Genomic DNA, 17,626 nt, shown 5'->3' on the forward strand with positions numbered 1-17,626 from the left:
GCACCACATGTGAGGGGGAGAGGACTGAGTCGCCACTTGGAAGTTATGGTATACAATAGGGCAGAGGTAGAGAGCTCATAGGCAGATCTCCCCAACCTGCCTCAAACAGCTCCACAATTCCTCTCCCACCTTTATGGCCTCATAAGAGTCACTGAACTCCTCAGCTTTAGTTTCCCCATCTGTAAAACTGAAATATCATTACATATCTCATTCAAAGGGGTGTGTATTAGATGCTGTTTTCAAGTGCTTTCAACCAGAAAACTCTATTTAAGAACTAAGCAATACTTTTAGTTCCCTTCTTCACATGTACAGTGCACAAGGCCCACAAATGTGCAATGCACAGGGCTGCAATTGCAGAACTAATAATATGTTAAATTTGCATCTGATGAAAGGCCATGACTATTGCCCAGTTTAAGGTAATTCAATGGAAAGGGAAAAGATAGTATCTTATGTAGCTTAAAATCACTCTAGTAATTCAAAATAAACTTAAGAGAATGATTCCTTACCTATCAGAACCTGTGGTTCTTCAAGATGATTTGTCCACATGGATCCGCTCATATTGCACCTGCATCTAATGCATGCAAGATCTCATATGTATGAGGCACATGTGCACCAAGACTGGGATCCACATGGACAAAGACTCAAAGAAGAACTGTCAAATACAGGTAACATTTTTAGCAGAAGCTATTGTCCCTACAGAATCAGATTGGGACACCAAACTCTTAGGACAATATCTTTGTTTGGTTCCTATCCTCTGGGTATGTTCCCTTCATTTTTCCTTAGGACGGTTAATCTAATTTGTATTAAACATAAAATAAAGTGACTGTAAAATTCAGAATACCTAAAAGTTACTAATATATTTTCTAATTCTTAGGTGGTTACCTTCGCTCTTTCTTATCAGTAGGTTTGTTGATTTCCCTGAAGATGTTTGATAGAACTCCATCTGTCCAATCTCGCGTGGTAGGGTCAAGAATACCATACAGCTCAATCACACTCATGGCTTTAGGGTTCAGCATATAAACCTTTGTCACTAATCCTAGCCTAAGCAGAGAGATAACAGAAAGAACAATATTACCAAACACACCACAGCCCAAGTTGAACTTCACACTAAGCAAACACTACAGTAGGATAAAGTTTTAGGGAAGATCCAAGCATGACCACATAGGACTGCTGCAGTACATTTGTCCTGTAGACTATGCCCTTTTTCAAATTCTGATTCCCTTACATCTACTTCTGTGCTCACCTGGTTTGGGCCTGGCACAAAGTATTAATGACAACAGACTTGCCACCTCCAGTAGGTCCAACCACCATAGTAGTATGACGAGTTAACATTGTCTCATACATTTGAACTACTTTATCCACCTGAAAAATAACATGAACTTAGATAATTGTTTCAGAGTAGCATCCGTGTTAGTCTGTATCCGCAAAAAGAAAAGGAGGACTTGTGGCACCTTAGAGACTAACAAATTTATTTCAGCATAAGCTTTTGTGAGCTAAAGCTCACTTCATCGGATGCATGTGATGCATCCGAGGAAGTGAGCTGTAGCTCACGAAAGCTTATGCTGAAATAAATTTGTTAGTCTCTAAGGTGCCACAAGTACTCCTTTTTTTAGATAACTGTGTATACAAAACTCATATGGGCCAGATTTTCAGTTGGCGTATATCAGTATTGCTCCACTGACTTCAGTGATGCCACTCCAATATACACCACATCAGGATTTTACCCACTGTTTACAACAATAATGTTAAACAATTCAGCATTTTTTCTACCTGGATTGGTAAAACGACATAACCACCTTCTTCCAGCACGTGTTCTACAGCATCGTTAAAGTTAGGGTAGCGGACTCGAGGACAATCCAGGCCAGGAAACAGGTCAGAGATCAGGCCAAGGAAAAGCGGTACATCTTCAAACACAAACTTAGGAAGATTCATATCTCGGAGAGCTCTCATCAAAACCACATCCTAGACAAAACACAAAAGAATAGAGAATCCCCAAATATTCAACCAATTTTCAAAAGTGTAAATAGCCTAGAAAATATTTGTATAATACCACTATACAATTATTTTAACACAGTGTTAGCAATTTTTACTACATGCACTCCTGATACCTTTAGATAATTATCTTGGCACAAATTACTATTGGAAATAAAAGCCATTTCATCATGGTGAAGCTGATCAGTTTCAACTGGGATTTTAAATTGCAATTTTTCATTATATGACCCAAATTTCCAAACACTGGTGCTGGAATGTCCCAAATTACTGGTTGTTTCTTGAATTAATTCACACAGGCTCACTGTTAACGTACTTATTTCCTTTAGAAAACTCTGCAAAACCCACATTTGGGTATACAAATGTACTGGAAAGTATGGTACAATTAGCAGCTTTGCATGTGCAAATATGGGTTTTGATTATACAACTGGCATATAAGCATTTTTGGTGAGCATAATTTAGGTGTTACATTGGAAAATTTTACTCTCTATATTCATCTAACCTTTGCATCCTAGATATAAATATTAAGGCCCAGATCCTCAAAAATACACAGGTGCCTAATGGCAGTTAGGTGCCTAAATACCTTTAAGGACCTTGCCCTAAGACCTTCAAACATATCTACAAAGTATATACAAACTAAGGGTTAAAACAGCCATACACACTTCCTTTTATCTGCATTTTGTTGATAACATGGCTACCCATATTTACATACCCTTTCTGTAAGCACTGCATGTAAGGAGGTGGTACCTGAACGTTGTGCAAGGAATGATGCTGCTCAGTAAGTAAATCATTAAGTGGGAAGACAAATGCCACAGACAGGAAAGCATCCCTATTTCTGTAGCAGATGTACAAACAGCATTCTCGATACAACCAAAGATACCATGAATGAACTGCTACATACAGTGGGTCAGATCCTCAGACAGTGATAATTTCAATGAACCTATGAGAATTTACACCAGTCATACTGGGGCAGTTCCTCAGCTGAACACAGTAAGTCTACCTCATTAATATCAGGTGATCCTCTCTTCAGTTCTCCAGCCATCACTAGTACTGACTTGAGAGCACGCAGTCCAAAGTCATAATGATGCTGTTTAGAAAGTTGCTCTCTTGCCAACTTGTATAACACTGTCATCTTTTTGGCAAGGGCCTATTAGAGAGTGAAAACAGAGAATCATAAGAAAGAAGTCCCAATCCACACACCACTCATGTACATGTTTTTATTTTACTTTACTTTGAAGTAAACTTTCCCTACCTTTGCCAAAAGAAAACCTTCAGAAAAGAGCATGATTTCACAGATTTGCTGGAGATCTGGTACAATCACAACCACAGGCCTGAATAAAGCTTTTACAGATTCAGGGAGCTCAGTACGGCCAGCATACCCAGGATTCATGGTGATAAAAATGCCCATTCGTGCATCGAGGGAAATTTCCTGCCCTTCAAACTAAAACATGAACAAATGTCAGACTATACTGACTCTGACATAAAAAGATAAAATGGCAAAAATTCTTTGCACTTCTCTACTATACCTGTTACCTGAGGATCTCAAAACTTTACAATAAATAATAAATTAAGCCTCATAACTGCCACATCAGGTAGGTAGGTAGGTAGGTAGGTGTTATTATCCCCATTTTACAGATGGGGAAACTGAGACAGGGAGCGGTTAAAGGGAAGTGCTCATCATCTCTGAAAATCAGGCCACTTATTTAAGTGCTTAAATATGCACTTAAATACCTAACTCTTAATACCCATGTGTAATATATTTGCACAGGTAAACTGCATCTTACGATAGGCTCCCCGAATCCCATGCCTTAAATACAAGACTAGCCTTCTTTCTCAAGAGGTTTTGGGTGGGTAGGTGTGGGTGTTTACCTGAAATGTTTTCAACTGATTCATTAGAGCATTTCGGATTGTCTGGATCTGAGAAGAGATGACTGAAAGCACAGAAGCATCTATACGATTAAATTCATCAAAGCATCCCCATGCCCCACACTGGGCAAGACCGGAGAAAATTTTACCAACTGCCTGAAAACAAAACAAAAACAGCCCAAAAAAACATTCAGCACATTTTGGCATATAGTACACCTGTAAAGGACTTAACAAAGCCTATGGTTACTTGTCTGCCTTCCCACTCCACAATCTATTGCTAGGCTTATTCACTCTATGCTGGTGGCCCACAATGAGCTTATAATCTTATCATCTTGCCACTGATTCTCACTGTTACAAGGCAAAGCCAGAATCCTGAGCTCCAGCCATCTCAGGAACTTAAACAAGAAACAACATTTTTTTACTATATTTAATTTTCAACTGCATGGGATTTGTTTGTAATTAGAATAGGTCTTCTGCAAAAGCTAAGGACAAGTCATTTAGCCTGGTCTTTGTGCATAATGGTGCTAATATCATGTTACCAGAGAACACAGCCTTCCAACTCTTACTTTGAAATCCATGCCTTCGCCGCAGTTTGTTACAACACACAGCAAGCCCAGGGCTTTGGCCAGATCCTTGGTTGTCTCAGTTTTCCCTGTACCTGCTGGCCCTGCAGGTGCTCCTCCCAAAAACATGGATAGAGCCTTTTGGAAATAAACCACAAAAGCAAGGCTGAATGGAGCAGGGTAACACACTGCAATTCAGCTCAAAGGCTTCCTACAGTACAATATAGTTTACCGATGTGGATATCATATAAACTGTTACACCTGAGCCTGGGTTTGGGTTGTTTAGCAAATATACTAATTAGAAGAGCAAGTCAGTCAGAGACTGCATCGCACTCATGAATTTCATGATTTATTTCTGCGTCATCCCCATTTGTGCTCTTCCTTCACCTCCCACAGCTGCCAGAGTGCCTCTCTCCTAGCATTTCCAGTTCTGGCTCCTGCCAGTCAGCTTTTACATTGCATGCACCTCAACAGCCTCTCCAGCAAAGATTGATCCATAAGCATGGAAAGTCAGCAGAGGATTAGGCAGACAGAAGATGGGCACCAGAAATCAGAACTGAAAATACTGGCTGAGGTCGGAGTTTTTAGCAGCCAACAGCAGAGGAACTGGAGATCTCACAAAGTGGCTCCACCATCACTGTAATAATGCCTTAAAATGATCAGCTTTCAACCACGATTTTAAGAAAACAACCAGCCTTGAAGCTGATCTAGCCTTTTACATAGTCTTTAAAAATTTCAAATCACATGGGATTTTAACTGAGTTTAAATATACTTTTATATAATGTGATCAGTTGCGGAAACAGAAAGGGGCAATAAAATAATCATGTTGTGAACCCCAAGAAATATATTTCAGCAGAATATGATATGACAAAATCCCTTTAATATATACCTGTGTGAGCGTTAGATAGATACGATCTGTAAGGGGAGTGATGACTAGTCTTCCATTCAAGCCCATATATTCATAACCATAGGAAAAGGTGCCAGTGCACTGACGCACATTCAGGTCATCCGGCTCTCGATCCCAGTAAAAACGCAGCTGGCTTTCCCATTCAAACTCTCGAGCTTCCATGATGCTATAAAGGAGAAAGCAAAAGATTGTGAGTACAGAATACAATCTCTCTGGAATTATCTCAGCGGGTCAGTGGATTACCTGTCTCTTACAAATGTATCAACAATATCTCTGGCATGGACATCAATGATGAGAACAGTATTGTATTTTTTTCTGTCATTTCTATTTAACGGCTTTGTGATTCGGGTAACCACGGCATCAATCTGCTCGTGCATTCTCTTAGCATAAAGTTTCATTGCCTGTTTTTCTCCTTTCTTTACTTGGTGAAAGACGTCTTCCATCTCCCAGGTCCACCAGACCTGATTAGCAGCCAGCACCATCATGCCTTGATACATCAACATCCAGTCAACTCTATGGAAAATATGGATGATATATTTGAAAGAACAGTTCTACCCTGAATGTTTGGAACAACTATGACACAAATCTGTCTTTCTAGAGACAAGAGAGCACTCTGTAAAGGTGTCTAATACTATTTTAAAAAAACTAGGAAATTCCCCCACAACAAAACTAACTTGTAGTTAAAGGTTACTTAGTGCAATTAATAACAAGACAAGAAATACCATTACACAAATCATCAACACTAAAAACTAGGGCTGTCAATTAATTGCAGTTAACTCATGCGATCAACTCAAAAAAATTAATCCCGATTAAAAAAATGAATTGTGATTAATCGCTGTTTTAATTGCATTGTTAAACAATAGAATACCAATTGAAATTTATTAAATATTTTCAGATGTTTTTCTACATTTTCAAATATATTGATTTCAATTACAACACAGAATACAAAGTGTACACTGCTCACTTTATATTATTATTTTTTATTTCAAATATTTGCACTGTAAAAATGATAAAACAAACAGTATTTTTCAATTCACCTCATACAAGTATTGTAGTGCAATCTCTTTATCATGAAAGTGCAATTTACAAATATAGACTTTTTTGTTACATAACTGCACTCAGAAACAAAATAATGCAAAACTTTAGTGCCTGTAAGTCCACTCAGTCCTACTTCTCATTCAGCCAATCACTAAGACAAACAAGTTTGTTTACATTTACAGGAGATAATGCTGCCAGCTTCTTCTTTACAATGTCACCTGAAAGTGAGAATAGGTATTCCCATTGGACTTTTGTAGCCGGCACTGCAATATATTTACGTGACAGATATGCTAAACATTCATATACCCTTTCATGCTTTGGCCACCGTTCCAGAGGACATGCTTCCATGCTGATGATGCTGATTAAAAAAATAATGCATTAATTAAATTTGTGACTGAACTTCTTGCGGGACAATTGTATGTCTCAGGCTCTATTTTACCCGCATTCTGCCATATATTTTGTGTTATAGTAATCTCGGATGATGACTCAGCACATGTTGTTCATTTTAAGAACATTTTCGCTGCAGATTTTACAAAACACAAAGAAGATATCAGTGTGAGATTTCTAAAGATAGCTACAGCACTCGAACCAAGATTTAAGAATCTGAAGTGCCTTCCAAAATCTGAGCGAGATGAGGTGTGGAGCATGCTCTCAGAAGTCTTAAAAGAGCAACATGCCGATGCGGAAACTACAGAACCCAAACCACCAAAAGAGAAAATCAACCTTCTGCTGGTGGTATCTGACTCAGATGATGAAAATGAACATGCGTCGGACCGCACTGCTTTGAATTGTTATCGAGCAGAACCCGTCATCAGCATGGACGCAGGTCCTCTGGAATGGTGGTTGGAGCATGAATTTTTAGCGCATCTGGCATGTAAATATCTTGCAACACTGGCTATAACAGTGCCATGAGAACACCTGTTCTCACTTTCAGGTGACATTATGAACAAGAAGCGGGCAGCATTATCTCCTGCAAATGTAAACAAACTTGTTTGTCTGAGCGACTGGCTGAACAATAGGACTGAGTGAACTTGTAGGCTCTAAAGTTTTACATTGTTTTATTTTTGAATGCAGTTATTTTTGTACATAATTCTACATTTGTAAGTTCAACTTTCATGATAAAGAGATTGCACTACAGTACTTATCTTAGGTGAACTGAAAAATACTATTTCTTTTGTTTTTTACAGTGCAAATATTAACCAAAAATAAATATAAAGTGAGCACTGTACACTTTGTATTCTGTGTTATAATTGAAATCAATATATTTGAAAACACAGAAAACATCCAAAAATATTTAACTAAATCATATTTATTGTTTAACAGTGTGATTAATCACGATTAATTTTTTTAATCGGGCGATTAATCACAATTATTTTTTTAATCGCTTGACAACCCAACTAAAAACCATTAAAAACTAAGGAAATCACAGGCTCTGGTTATGTACACAGTGCTGACAACAACCTTAACTCACAGTTATGCACACAGATGTTTAAACAAAAAAATGTTCATGGCCCAGCACCCAAGCAACCTTAGGTCTCTCCTTACAATAAGTCTAAATGAACCTTATCCATTCAGCACACAGCTTCACTCTGAACTGTCCATAACAATTTAACACTGTATTCCTATCTGCACAAAGGTTATATGACATGCAGCCTCAGACAAGCATAATAGCAGAAATACTTTACAAATTCAAGAGTACATTAACATAATCTATTGTATCTATTGATTTATCATCTATATTATTGAAGAACATATTTATCTATGTATATCTATAGTGCCTATCACTGAAGTGCATAAGCACATCCAAATACTCATCCAGTCTTTTTCTCCTGAGCAAAATAATTCCACTTACAAGTGGACACGTGTCAAAGGACACAAAGCTAGTGGGTGAACGGATCCTAAACTCCTAAGCAAGTTCATAAAATTATTCTTTATACTGAAAAGCAACTGTTAGTGTCAGAACACTTGGGCTACAGAATAATCCCCAATACATAATCAAGCCTGTAAATTACATTTCCAGTTATTCATTTGGAACTTATAGAATTAGATTTTGTTCTTCAAATGTAACACTTTAAAAGCATTTTGAAAGATAAAGATAAAATTTTTACAGAGAAACAGAACTACAGGGACAGAGTTAAAGTTGTTTAGATGCTGGGCACTGAGATATTTTTCTGTTTAACTGTCTGTGTATGTGAACTGGGTGGCAATCAATTTTTAATGGACCCTTACCATACAGAGTAAGAGAAGGGAACTATATTTAAATAAAAAAGGAAGTCTCTACAACACTTTCTGTATGGTTTATATAGACTTCAAACTATTAATGGTTTATTATGCTCCAATTGTTATCTTTATCACTTTGATTACTTCACCTGCTTCTATCTTCACAGTATCGAAAAATGGCCTCTTTAGTAATGAGTCTGTTTGTTCTTCTCATTTCAACCAGAACAGCTGTCATCCAGTTCTCGACTCGGCCTTCTGCTGCAATGGCCCGCCGGAACTCCATCACTTCTCCTTCGGCTGAAATCATGGCTGTTGCAATTTTTTCACCACTATCACCCTCCTGAAATCTCAGGGATGCTATGTTATCATACATCTGAAACATGCCAGCAGAGGAACACTTTGTACTATCTGTACTAGGTTCCTAAGATCTGGTACCTCACTTAACCCCCATTAGAGTTCAGAATCAGGCTCTGACCAATCAAATATAGCAGACAAATTATTTTTAAATATTGACAGCCAGATTTTGCACTGATTTATATCCCATTAACCCAATTGCAGAGAGTGTAAATGAGCACAGAATTTGGCCCCATTAAGATTTTTGAGAAAATACAAATTTATCAAGTGTTATAGAGATGGTTATTCCATAGTAGTTCACTATGGGGTATGTTGAATCTTCCTCCGAAGCCACTGGTACCAGCCATTGGCACTGACAGGACACCATACTGCATGGATCACTAGTCTGGTCCAGTGTTTCCTGTGTTGCTATTACAGCAAGTTTAGTTTGAAAGAAACACTAGCAGGCTCTTAATAATATGTATAGTATAGAATCTTCCACCTGAAAATCATAGTGCGCATGGGACATTCTCATAAGCAGGGTGCTTTACCTTTATCATGTGTTCCTGAACACAGAGTGGGTCACTACTACCAAGGATGCTGAGCAACTCATCATCAGATATAAAGAAAAATCGGGGGAAAGCATTCCGCTTTGAATCCAGATAATCGTTCAAGCTTTTCTGACATTTCTCTAGACCATCACTTATCTGCTGGAGGTCTGTGAGTCGATTTGGGGCTTCACAGCATTTTTTTATCACTGGGTCTTTTACGGTGTCACCCATTATCTACAGACATAGAAAAGAATCTTTAGAAACTACTAAAGGTGACGCTGAGGAGCAAATTGAGTTAGATTTCTCTTGTGACAATACTGAAACAATATAGGATATTATTATATATAGTCATAATCTTTATTATTATTTACTATTTCTACAATACTGCGGAATGCATGATGCCTTAGACAGATAAGTCGTGAAGCGCTTGCAGCTGCAGAACCTTTATTACTGACCATGATGCAAGAAATGGAAAGGATCCAACCTGACAATCAGATCCCAGCTTAAATGTGTATGTCTGGCAATTAGGAAAAAATATTTTTACTTGTAAACTGATTTCTGTGCCAAGTAAGCTCACTGTCACGTTGACATTTTTACAATCAATTTGAATAGCTGGGAGTATCACTAGAGAGAAGTACTCGCTTAGTCATCACGAGAAGAAAAATGTTAGGGCACTGACATCTATAAATGGAGGATTGCAGTTCAATATGGAGCTAAAAGCAAAACATATCACATAATTCTCTCAATCACAAGCTGTTACGAAACAGGTCAGTTACTTGCCCTTTTAAATATCCTGTCTATGTTGTCAAATTTTTTTGCTTCCTCTGGAAGCTGTGATCTTATATCCCCACCAATAAAGATGCTCTCCAGGTACATCCATTTCCTCTGAACCACCATCCAGACCTAGAAGAAGAGTCAAGTGTTACGATCAAAGAAACAAGTTCGATGGAAAATCTTGATCATGAAAAACAAAAGCTAGAGACAAATTAATCATTCAGTTTCTTCCCTACCTCAATAACTTCACCAATCAAGGACAGAGTTTTTTCCCAGTGGTGGACTGTTGATAGAAAAGGACCTACAAATCGACTGCCTGAGATACTCTGAAGATTGACAGCATTGTCATCAAGAATCTGAGTAATTTCATCGACCGATCCCAAAATAAAGCCTCGCTCTTGAATGCCTTTGAAATACCTCACTACAGTGAACTTCATGTTCTCCCAAGTTTCCACTATCTCCTTAACACCCTGCATGTGAAGATAAAAAGAAGCCTGTTTCAGTCCTGTAAAACTAGAGGACAGTCATTCTAACATCAAAATGAAAATCGCTCATTTAGGATGGCCTTTACACAGATTTTTCTAGCTCTAAAGGGCAGGTCTTCTCTGAACGAGGACAATGTATCCATCAGATCTCTTCTTAGTGTGCATTATGAGTTTTATCTGCTAATCTCAATGAGAGAAATAAGTTCTTTCTGCTTTTTATCACTATAGAGCCAACACAGCTCAGAGAGAGATGGATTTGGTTCCATCTAGTGCCTCATTAGCAGAGCTATCGTCTCAGTTACCTCCATTGCAGCTCCAGTGAAAATAATCCAGTTATACTAGTATCACTGAAGGACTAATCTGAGCTGCAGAACCTTTATTACTAGCAGTGATGCAGAAAACGGAAAGCATCCTGCTTGACTATCAGATCCCAGGTCAAATGTGCAGGGCTGGCAGTTAGGAAAGAAAATATTTTTAATTGTAAACTGATTTTTGTGTCAAGTAAGCTTTCTGATAGACAATAAACATGGAAAACTACCCTGACTCTTTTACAATCACTTTTCAAAGTAGACTCGCACTTTAAAACCCATCTAATCCAAACAAGGATCACACAAATGGCTAACATAACCTTTTTTGGCAACTAACGGTTAAACTATTTATTGCTATTCTAAATACCATTTGATAACTAAAACTGAAAGATCAAAAACAATGATGAAAATAAAAACCTCTGTTGTCATACATGTCTTTGAAACAAGCTAGGTATTATTTAAAAACTTTACCTTCTCAATGCTAAGCTCTTTAACAGCAGATCCCACTATCTCATTGATAACATCTGAGTACTTATGCAGCTCCATAGCAAACATATTCTCCAAGGTAAAAGTTGCTGTTGTCATTTCAAAACTAGTGCCAGTTCTCTCCATAAGATCCTTCCAATGCCTGGAAGAGTTTCAGTAAATCAACACGTTATAAACAAGACCAGATATTATCAATAGGGATCAGCTTAAAGTGCAGGGAATAATACTATCAAATGAAGACAAATTGGAGGGAACATTCATTTCCTAGACATTCCATCTTCTCATCCCAGCCAAACACAGGTTGGAGGTTAGCTCAGCAGCTCATTCTTTACTTCCCACCACTCGGTGGGGGTGTGGTTTTGGCAGTTCCATGTGATGCAGGTAAGAGAGATGAACTGGTAGCTTTGAGCTGTCAAGCTGTTGTAGCAGAGAAAGGGTGGTCTGAATGTTAGGAGAGCTGGTGAAAGGAAGGAGGAGCATTGACTTGATCAGGTCTCAGCTACCTCTGTTTGAGATCAAACATAAGGAGCAAAACATCGATCAGCAGCCAGCTTTGAACTAAGCACAACCAGTGGTTATCAGATTCCAGCAGTGTTTCTAGAATTCCAGACTAGAACTACTAGCATTAGACGCTAGACCAGTAGCTATAATATGTATAATATGTAGTAGTATATGTTCATTTGAGTGCACAGAATAGGTAATTACATGGTACTATCACATTTATATGATCAACCAATTTATTTGAGCATGAGCTTTCGTGAGCTACAGCTCACTTCATCGGATGCATACCGTGGAAACTGTAGCAGATATTATATACACACAGAGATCATGAAACAATACCTCCTCCCACCCCACTGTCCTGCTGGTAATAGCTTATCTAAAGTGATCATCAAGTTGGGCCATTTCCAGCACAAATCCAGGTTTTCTCACCCTCCACCCCGCTACACACAAACTCACTCTCCTGCTGGTAATAGCCCATCCAAAGTGACAACTCTCTTCACAATGTGCATGATAATCAAGGTGGGCCATTTCCTGCACAAATCCAGGTTGTGGATCCAGGAACATGTTTCATGATCTCTGTGTGTATATAATATCTGCTGCAGTTTCCACGGTATGCATCCGATGAAGTGAGCTGTAGCTCACGAAAGCTCATGCTCAAATAAATTGGTTAGTCTCTAAGGTGCCACAAGTACTCCTTTTCTTTTTGCGAATACAGACTAACACGGCTGTTACTCTGAAACCTGTCATTTATATGATCAAGTGCCTAGCAGCCAGTGCAAGTGAGATAACGACATGGCCACATTTTGCATGCATGAATTTAGTGGCTGGTCTGAGATACTGAGCCTATGTGTCTATGATTTTGGTTTTGTTCATTTTGTCAAGCACTATGACACAGTAAATGTGAAAATAACTATCAACGAATGTATAATAATGGTCCTGTGCTCAATACAGTCTAGAATTATATTTATAATTATATTTCATATTTAGAATGAGACTTCATATTTTACATAAAATACACACAATATTTACACATACTGCATCATCTTGTGCAATCTTAGTAATTGGATATCAACTATTATGGTCCATAATATGCAAAATGTTTGCATGATTTCAACATCTGGAATTAACAGTTATAACAAATAAAAATAAATGTCCTTGCACATATAGAAAATTCCTTAAACAAACTGGATCAAACCTGTCTCTCAATGCTTCATTTTTCAAATCAAGCAGCAAAGGAATGGAGTCCTTGAATGCCTTCATCTTTGTTTCCAGGTGATAAGCCACCGGCACACTGCGCATTTGCTTGGGAAGCTTTCGGAGGCTTTTAAGAAATCCTTCAATTCCTTCTTGGAGAAACTGCACATTGAGATTTACCCAGAGGGTCTGCGACCATTCCTCTTTAGCAGCCTGGAAACAAGATAGATGCAAACATTCATAACATTTCCTTTTAAGTTACTATGAAAGGAATGTGACAAAAATATTTATTATTTCTCCTGCAATAGCATTCAGAGGCCCAGTCAGCATCCGGGCCCAAATGTGAAAGACGCTGCACAAACAGCATAAAAGGCAGTCCCCTGCCTCAATGATCTTATAGTCTGATTTAAGACAAGACACAGCAGGGGAAGCAGTAATAAGAACCCGCTTTACAGAGTCACAGTCTGGCTTTTAATATGAGGACATCTTAATTATTCCAAAATCCCTTAAAAAAAAAAAACTCATTCAAAGACCAACTAAGGTCACGTATGGCCAGCCTGAGATCCCTCTACTCACAATGAGCACTGCACCTAACCACAGGAGCAGTCCCACTGAAGTCAATGAGACTACTTGGGGAGTAAGATGCTAACCAGCATTAAAAAGAGTATCAGAATCTAGCCCTAACTACAACATTATACTTCCTGGACCAGTGAGTATAACTAAAGCACTATTCAGGCGATCTACATTCTGGTAGTCAGAAGGATAAAACAATCACAACTTATTTCAGTCAAATGGATAGGAAAAGACTTGACTGCAATTAAAGGAAAGTTCTATATTATACATATTTTTATAGAACACTTACTCTTTGCAACTTATAAATTGCATAGATCTGCTTTAGACCCCTCATATCCTTCTGCACTTTTAATAAGTCAGGGTACATTGTGATTGGAATGTCAAAAAGTTTCTCAGCATTAGCCAACTCCTGACGATTTTTCTCATGTTTTTCCAATTCCTTATCAAAAATATCTAAGAGCTCCAGTCCTGTAAAGAGAAGGAAAGTCTGCTAGACAAAAATTTTTCATGGGTTATGATGGGTAAATAATGCATCATTTTTGTATACACATATACACAAACTATATTTCTTCAAATGTCATACGGTGAATTGTTCAGCTTGTATCTTAAGAGGGAAAAACATTCTGAAAGTACATAGGTTTCTGTTTTCAAGTGTATTAGTCTTCAGACTACTTTAGGATGTAACTACAGAGACATAAGTCTTCTTACCTTTGTCAAGATTCTCCCCAACAGCACCAGGCCCCTCAGTAGTAAATCTGTGGAAAAAATCTGCTATTTGGCTACTGTAGTCTCCAATCTGCTCCCTTGTAATCTAAAGGGAATATTGTTTGAATTAGGGTTTTTTCCTTCCTTTTCTAAATGTATTTTAAACATGTAAGGTAAAAATATAACCTCCGTGAATGTCTTTTTGATGCTTCCAAGGCTGTGATCAACTTCCGATGCATCAAATAAGAGAATCTCCCACATTTGCTTAATCTTGTCGACCAACTCTCTCTCTTCTTCAGTTGTCTAAAGAGAACACACGTATGAATACAAAGTATGTGAGCCAAATCCTGCAACTCAAACGCACATGAAGGATCCTGACAGAGGATGAAACTGATCCATGGTGCAAAGGCAGAACAAGACCTTCCACATCATGAAAGCCTTTCATCAGTACAGTGAGTACCCTTGAATAAGGCAGTACATGCACACCACAGAAAGGATCTTCTCACCAAACGACACAGGCTAGGGTAGATGGCCATGAGGTGAGTGCACCAGCACAGGGATCATGAGATGGACATTTTTGCAGATCTTGTGGTTTCAACACCCACACAGCTAGCACAGAGAGCTGCAGCTCCTATTCCAGCTCACAGGGCAGGAAAAGAAGATATGGGGGCGAAGTGCACAGCAGCCCTGCTCACTGACCCTGAGTTAGAGTGGTGGATTTCACCTCCCAAACCTTACTGCACTCATGGCTTGATCCAAAGCCTATTGAAGTCATGTTTTTCCAACTCTTTATCAAAAATATCTAAGAGCTTCAATCCTGTAAAGAGAAGGAAAGTCTTCTAGACAAACACTTTTCATGGATTATGATGGATAAATTATGCACCATGTATGTATACATATACACAAATTCCACTGATTTCAGTGAGCTTTGAATCAGGCCTCCATTCTGCATAAAGCCCAGTCACTTAGGCTCTATGTGAGCGGAGTGGATTTCCCCAATAAAATGGTACCACTGACTTCTGTGGGAATACCCTCATAAGTAGGAATTATTCACAGGAAAGTAAGGGTTACATGATCAGGCCTTCAGTTATGAAATATACAAAACATTATTTAAATAACCTGAAACTGAGCTAAACAAATGTACAGCAATCTAGTAAATGTCAATCTGGGAGTAACAATGTGAAAATATTACTTTTTGATTCTATTAAGACAAAATAGTTTAACTAAACTTCATTCGTTTACATGAAAGGTGTTTGTATCTGAAGCACAAGTATAAAATATCTATGGGATTAGATATAAATTCACTTACAGGAATGTTATATACTGCAAGGGTACGGTATCTCTCCTGAATGTCTAAATATTTCAATTCCACCTGTAAAGAAATATCTTTGATCTCTGCAATTGTGCCAAGAACAAATTTGAGATCTTCCAAAGAATCAGGCGCTTTCCTAAGGTTCTGTGATAATCTCTATAAAAGAAAATTACTTTTGAGAAATAGCAGTAAGAGAATAATTAGGCAAAAACATAGACAATTAAGTACAATTATATTAAGTCAGACCATGTAAAACAATTAAACAATCTGTATGTATTTTTTTAGTTAGCAGTTAGTTAATTGATGATAAAGATGAACCCAACAATGTCTGATCGAGATTTCTTTTTCCCTCATAAAATAGGAGGCTTAGGTCATCCAACTGTGCAGCACCACTCAGAGCTGGTTAGAAAGACTGATTATCAGTGAGCAGAGAAAACATCTACCTCAATATCTTCCTGAAGACTGAAGAGTTCCTCTTTTGCAGACTCATTGAGAAGTTTTCCAAGAGAAGTCACCCAGCCTTTTGCATTTTCCTGTACTGTGTAGGCTAAAGGGCCCAGGTTAAGCCTAATGCACTGTTCATCTTTAATCAAGGGCTGTTGAGTCACTTCTTGAGCTATCTTAATATAGAACTGCAACTTTTCATCAAAGGTGACACAAGCTGGTTTCTTTGCAGCAAACTTCTCCATAACAATGGCTTTATCTAATTTCCACAGAGGGCGATATCTCTTCCATCGATTCAAGTACTTGGTGAGAGAATTCAGGAGCTTGTGTATGTTTTGAGTGATGAGAACAGCCTGTTCGATTATTAGTGGATTCTGAGAGATGTCATTAAAAAAACTCAAGGTGATGAGTTCGTCTTCTTCAGCGCGCTGAGGGGGGCAGTCAATACAGGTGCCGTGCATCCACCGTACAAAATGCTAGAGTTTTAGTATTAAAAAAATAATGTATTAATGGGGGTGGGTGAAATTAGTGACGGTTGTTAGCCTTTAAGTAGGAGATTGCTGTACTAAAATCTCAAGGCTTAATTCTGATCTTAAGTATGCAGGCATGTTGGACTTTTAAAGTTAGCTGTTGGGCATTTGACAAAACAGGAGGCCTATGTATCTGAGATCAGAACTGAATTCAGAGTACCCTACAGTACCAAATGCATTCTTCCAGGCATTGTTATTTGGTCTGTTTTTCAAGTCTGTCGCCTGAGGATGTCATAAGCTAGGCCAGAGGAGCAGGTACAGGTCAGCCAGGCTCAGCAAGAAGGTAGAGCATGAGCAGTGAGTTTTGGAGTGGGAAGGTGGAAGGCAGGACTGACCTGTATTTATATTTGGGGGGAGGGGGGGGTTGTCTGTTCATCAGTGCAGGGTAGGGTTCCTCCTAGAACATTGTGTTTCTTTTCTGAAAAGAAGCAATGCGCATCCTACGATTGTGAACAGACCCCTGGCCGGATACCTTATTCCCTTGGGCTAGTATAGGAGTTATGCCCCTTCCTGAGTGCTAGGTAAGCAGCCTGCCCTGCTGCTTGTGAGGAGGTCAGTGGTTATAGGAAAGGTTACCTACACCTCTTTTCCTCCTTGCACACACATGCACCGGAGGGTAGGATCCAGTCTTAATTACATTTGGATGCTATTTCCCTGCTGGTATTTATGTATGTATAGGGCCAAATCCTAAAGTTCTTACCCAAGCAAAACTCCTGATGAAGTCAATGGGAGTTTTGCCTGAATAAAAACAGTATGAAGATCTGAGTTTAGTCTTTTGTCATTAGCACAGTTTGTAAAATAAAACAATATACTGAATTTTCTTATTCCAACCAATATAACTGAAATC

General features: G+C 38.5%; 1 protein-coding gene across 1 annotated transcript in view; it reads right to left on the bottom strand.

Moving 5' to 3' along the window:
• DNAH10 (dynein axonemal heavy chain 10) overlaps window positions 1-17,626 on the bottom strand; it is a 90,758-nt gene that overhangs the window by 47,906 nt on the left and 25,226 nt on the right. Inside the window, exons 17-36 of the mRNA XM_084648769.1 lie at window positions 16,249-16,725; window positions 15,803-15,961; window positions 14,680-14,796; window positions 14,497-14,599; window positions 14,078-14,256; window positions 13,217-13,428; window positions 11,506-11,662; window positions 10,478-10,711; window positions 10,248-10,370; window positions 9,468-9,701; window positions 8,733-8,956; window positions 5,569-5,838; window positions 5,308-5,491; window positions 4,422-4,556; window positions 3,859-4,011; window positions 3,242-3,430; window positions 2,990-3,136; window positions 1,771-1,962; window positions 1,244-1,362; window positions 883-1,041 (exon numbers count right to left, since the gene is read on the bottom strand). Coding sequence (XP_084504895.1) covers window positions 883-1,041; window positions 1,244-1,362; window positions 1,771-1,962; window positions 2,990-3,136; window positions 3,242-3,430; window positions 3,859-4,011; window positions 4,422-4,556; window positions 5,308-5,491; window positions 5,569-5,838; window positions 8,733-8,956; window positions 9,468-9,701; window positions 10,248-10,370; window positions 10,478-10,711; window positions 11,506-11,662; window positions 13,217-13,428; window positions 14,078-14,256; window positions 14,497-14,599; window positions 14,680-14,796; window positions 15,803-15,961; window positions 16,249-16,725 — 3,767 coding nt within the window. The remainder of the gene's footprint in view (window positions 1-882; window positions 1,042-1,243; window positions 1,363-1,770; window positions 1,963-2,989; window positions 3,137-3,241; window positions 3,431-3,858; window positions 4,012-4,421; window positions 4,557-5,307; window positions 5,492-5,568; window positions 5,839-8,732; window positions 8,957-9,467; window positions 9,702-10,247; window positions 10,371-10,477; window positions 10,712-11,505; window positions 11,663-13,216; window positions 13,429-14,077; window positions 14,257-14,496; window positions 14,600-14,679; window positions 14,797-15,802; window positions 15,962-16,248; window positions 16,726-17,626) is intronic.

This window comes from Lepidochelys olivacea (genome assembly GCF_965140295.1).
Source record: "Lepidochelys olivacea isolate rLepOli2 genome assembly, chromosome: 15".
Taxonomy (NCBI): Eukaryota; Metazoa; Chordata; order Testudines; family Cheloniidae; genus Lepidochelys; species Lepidochelys olivacea.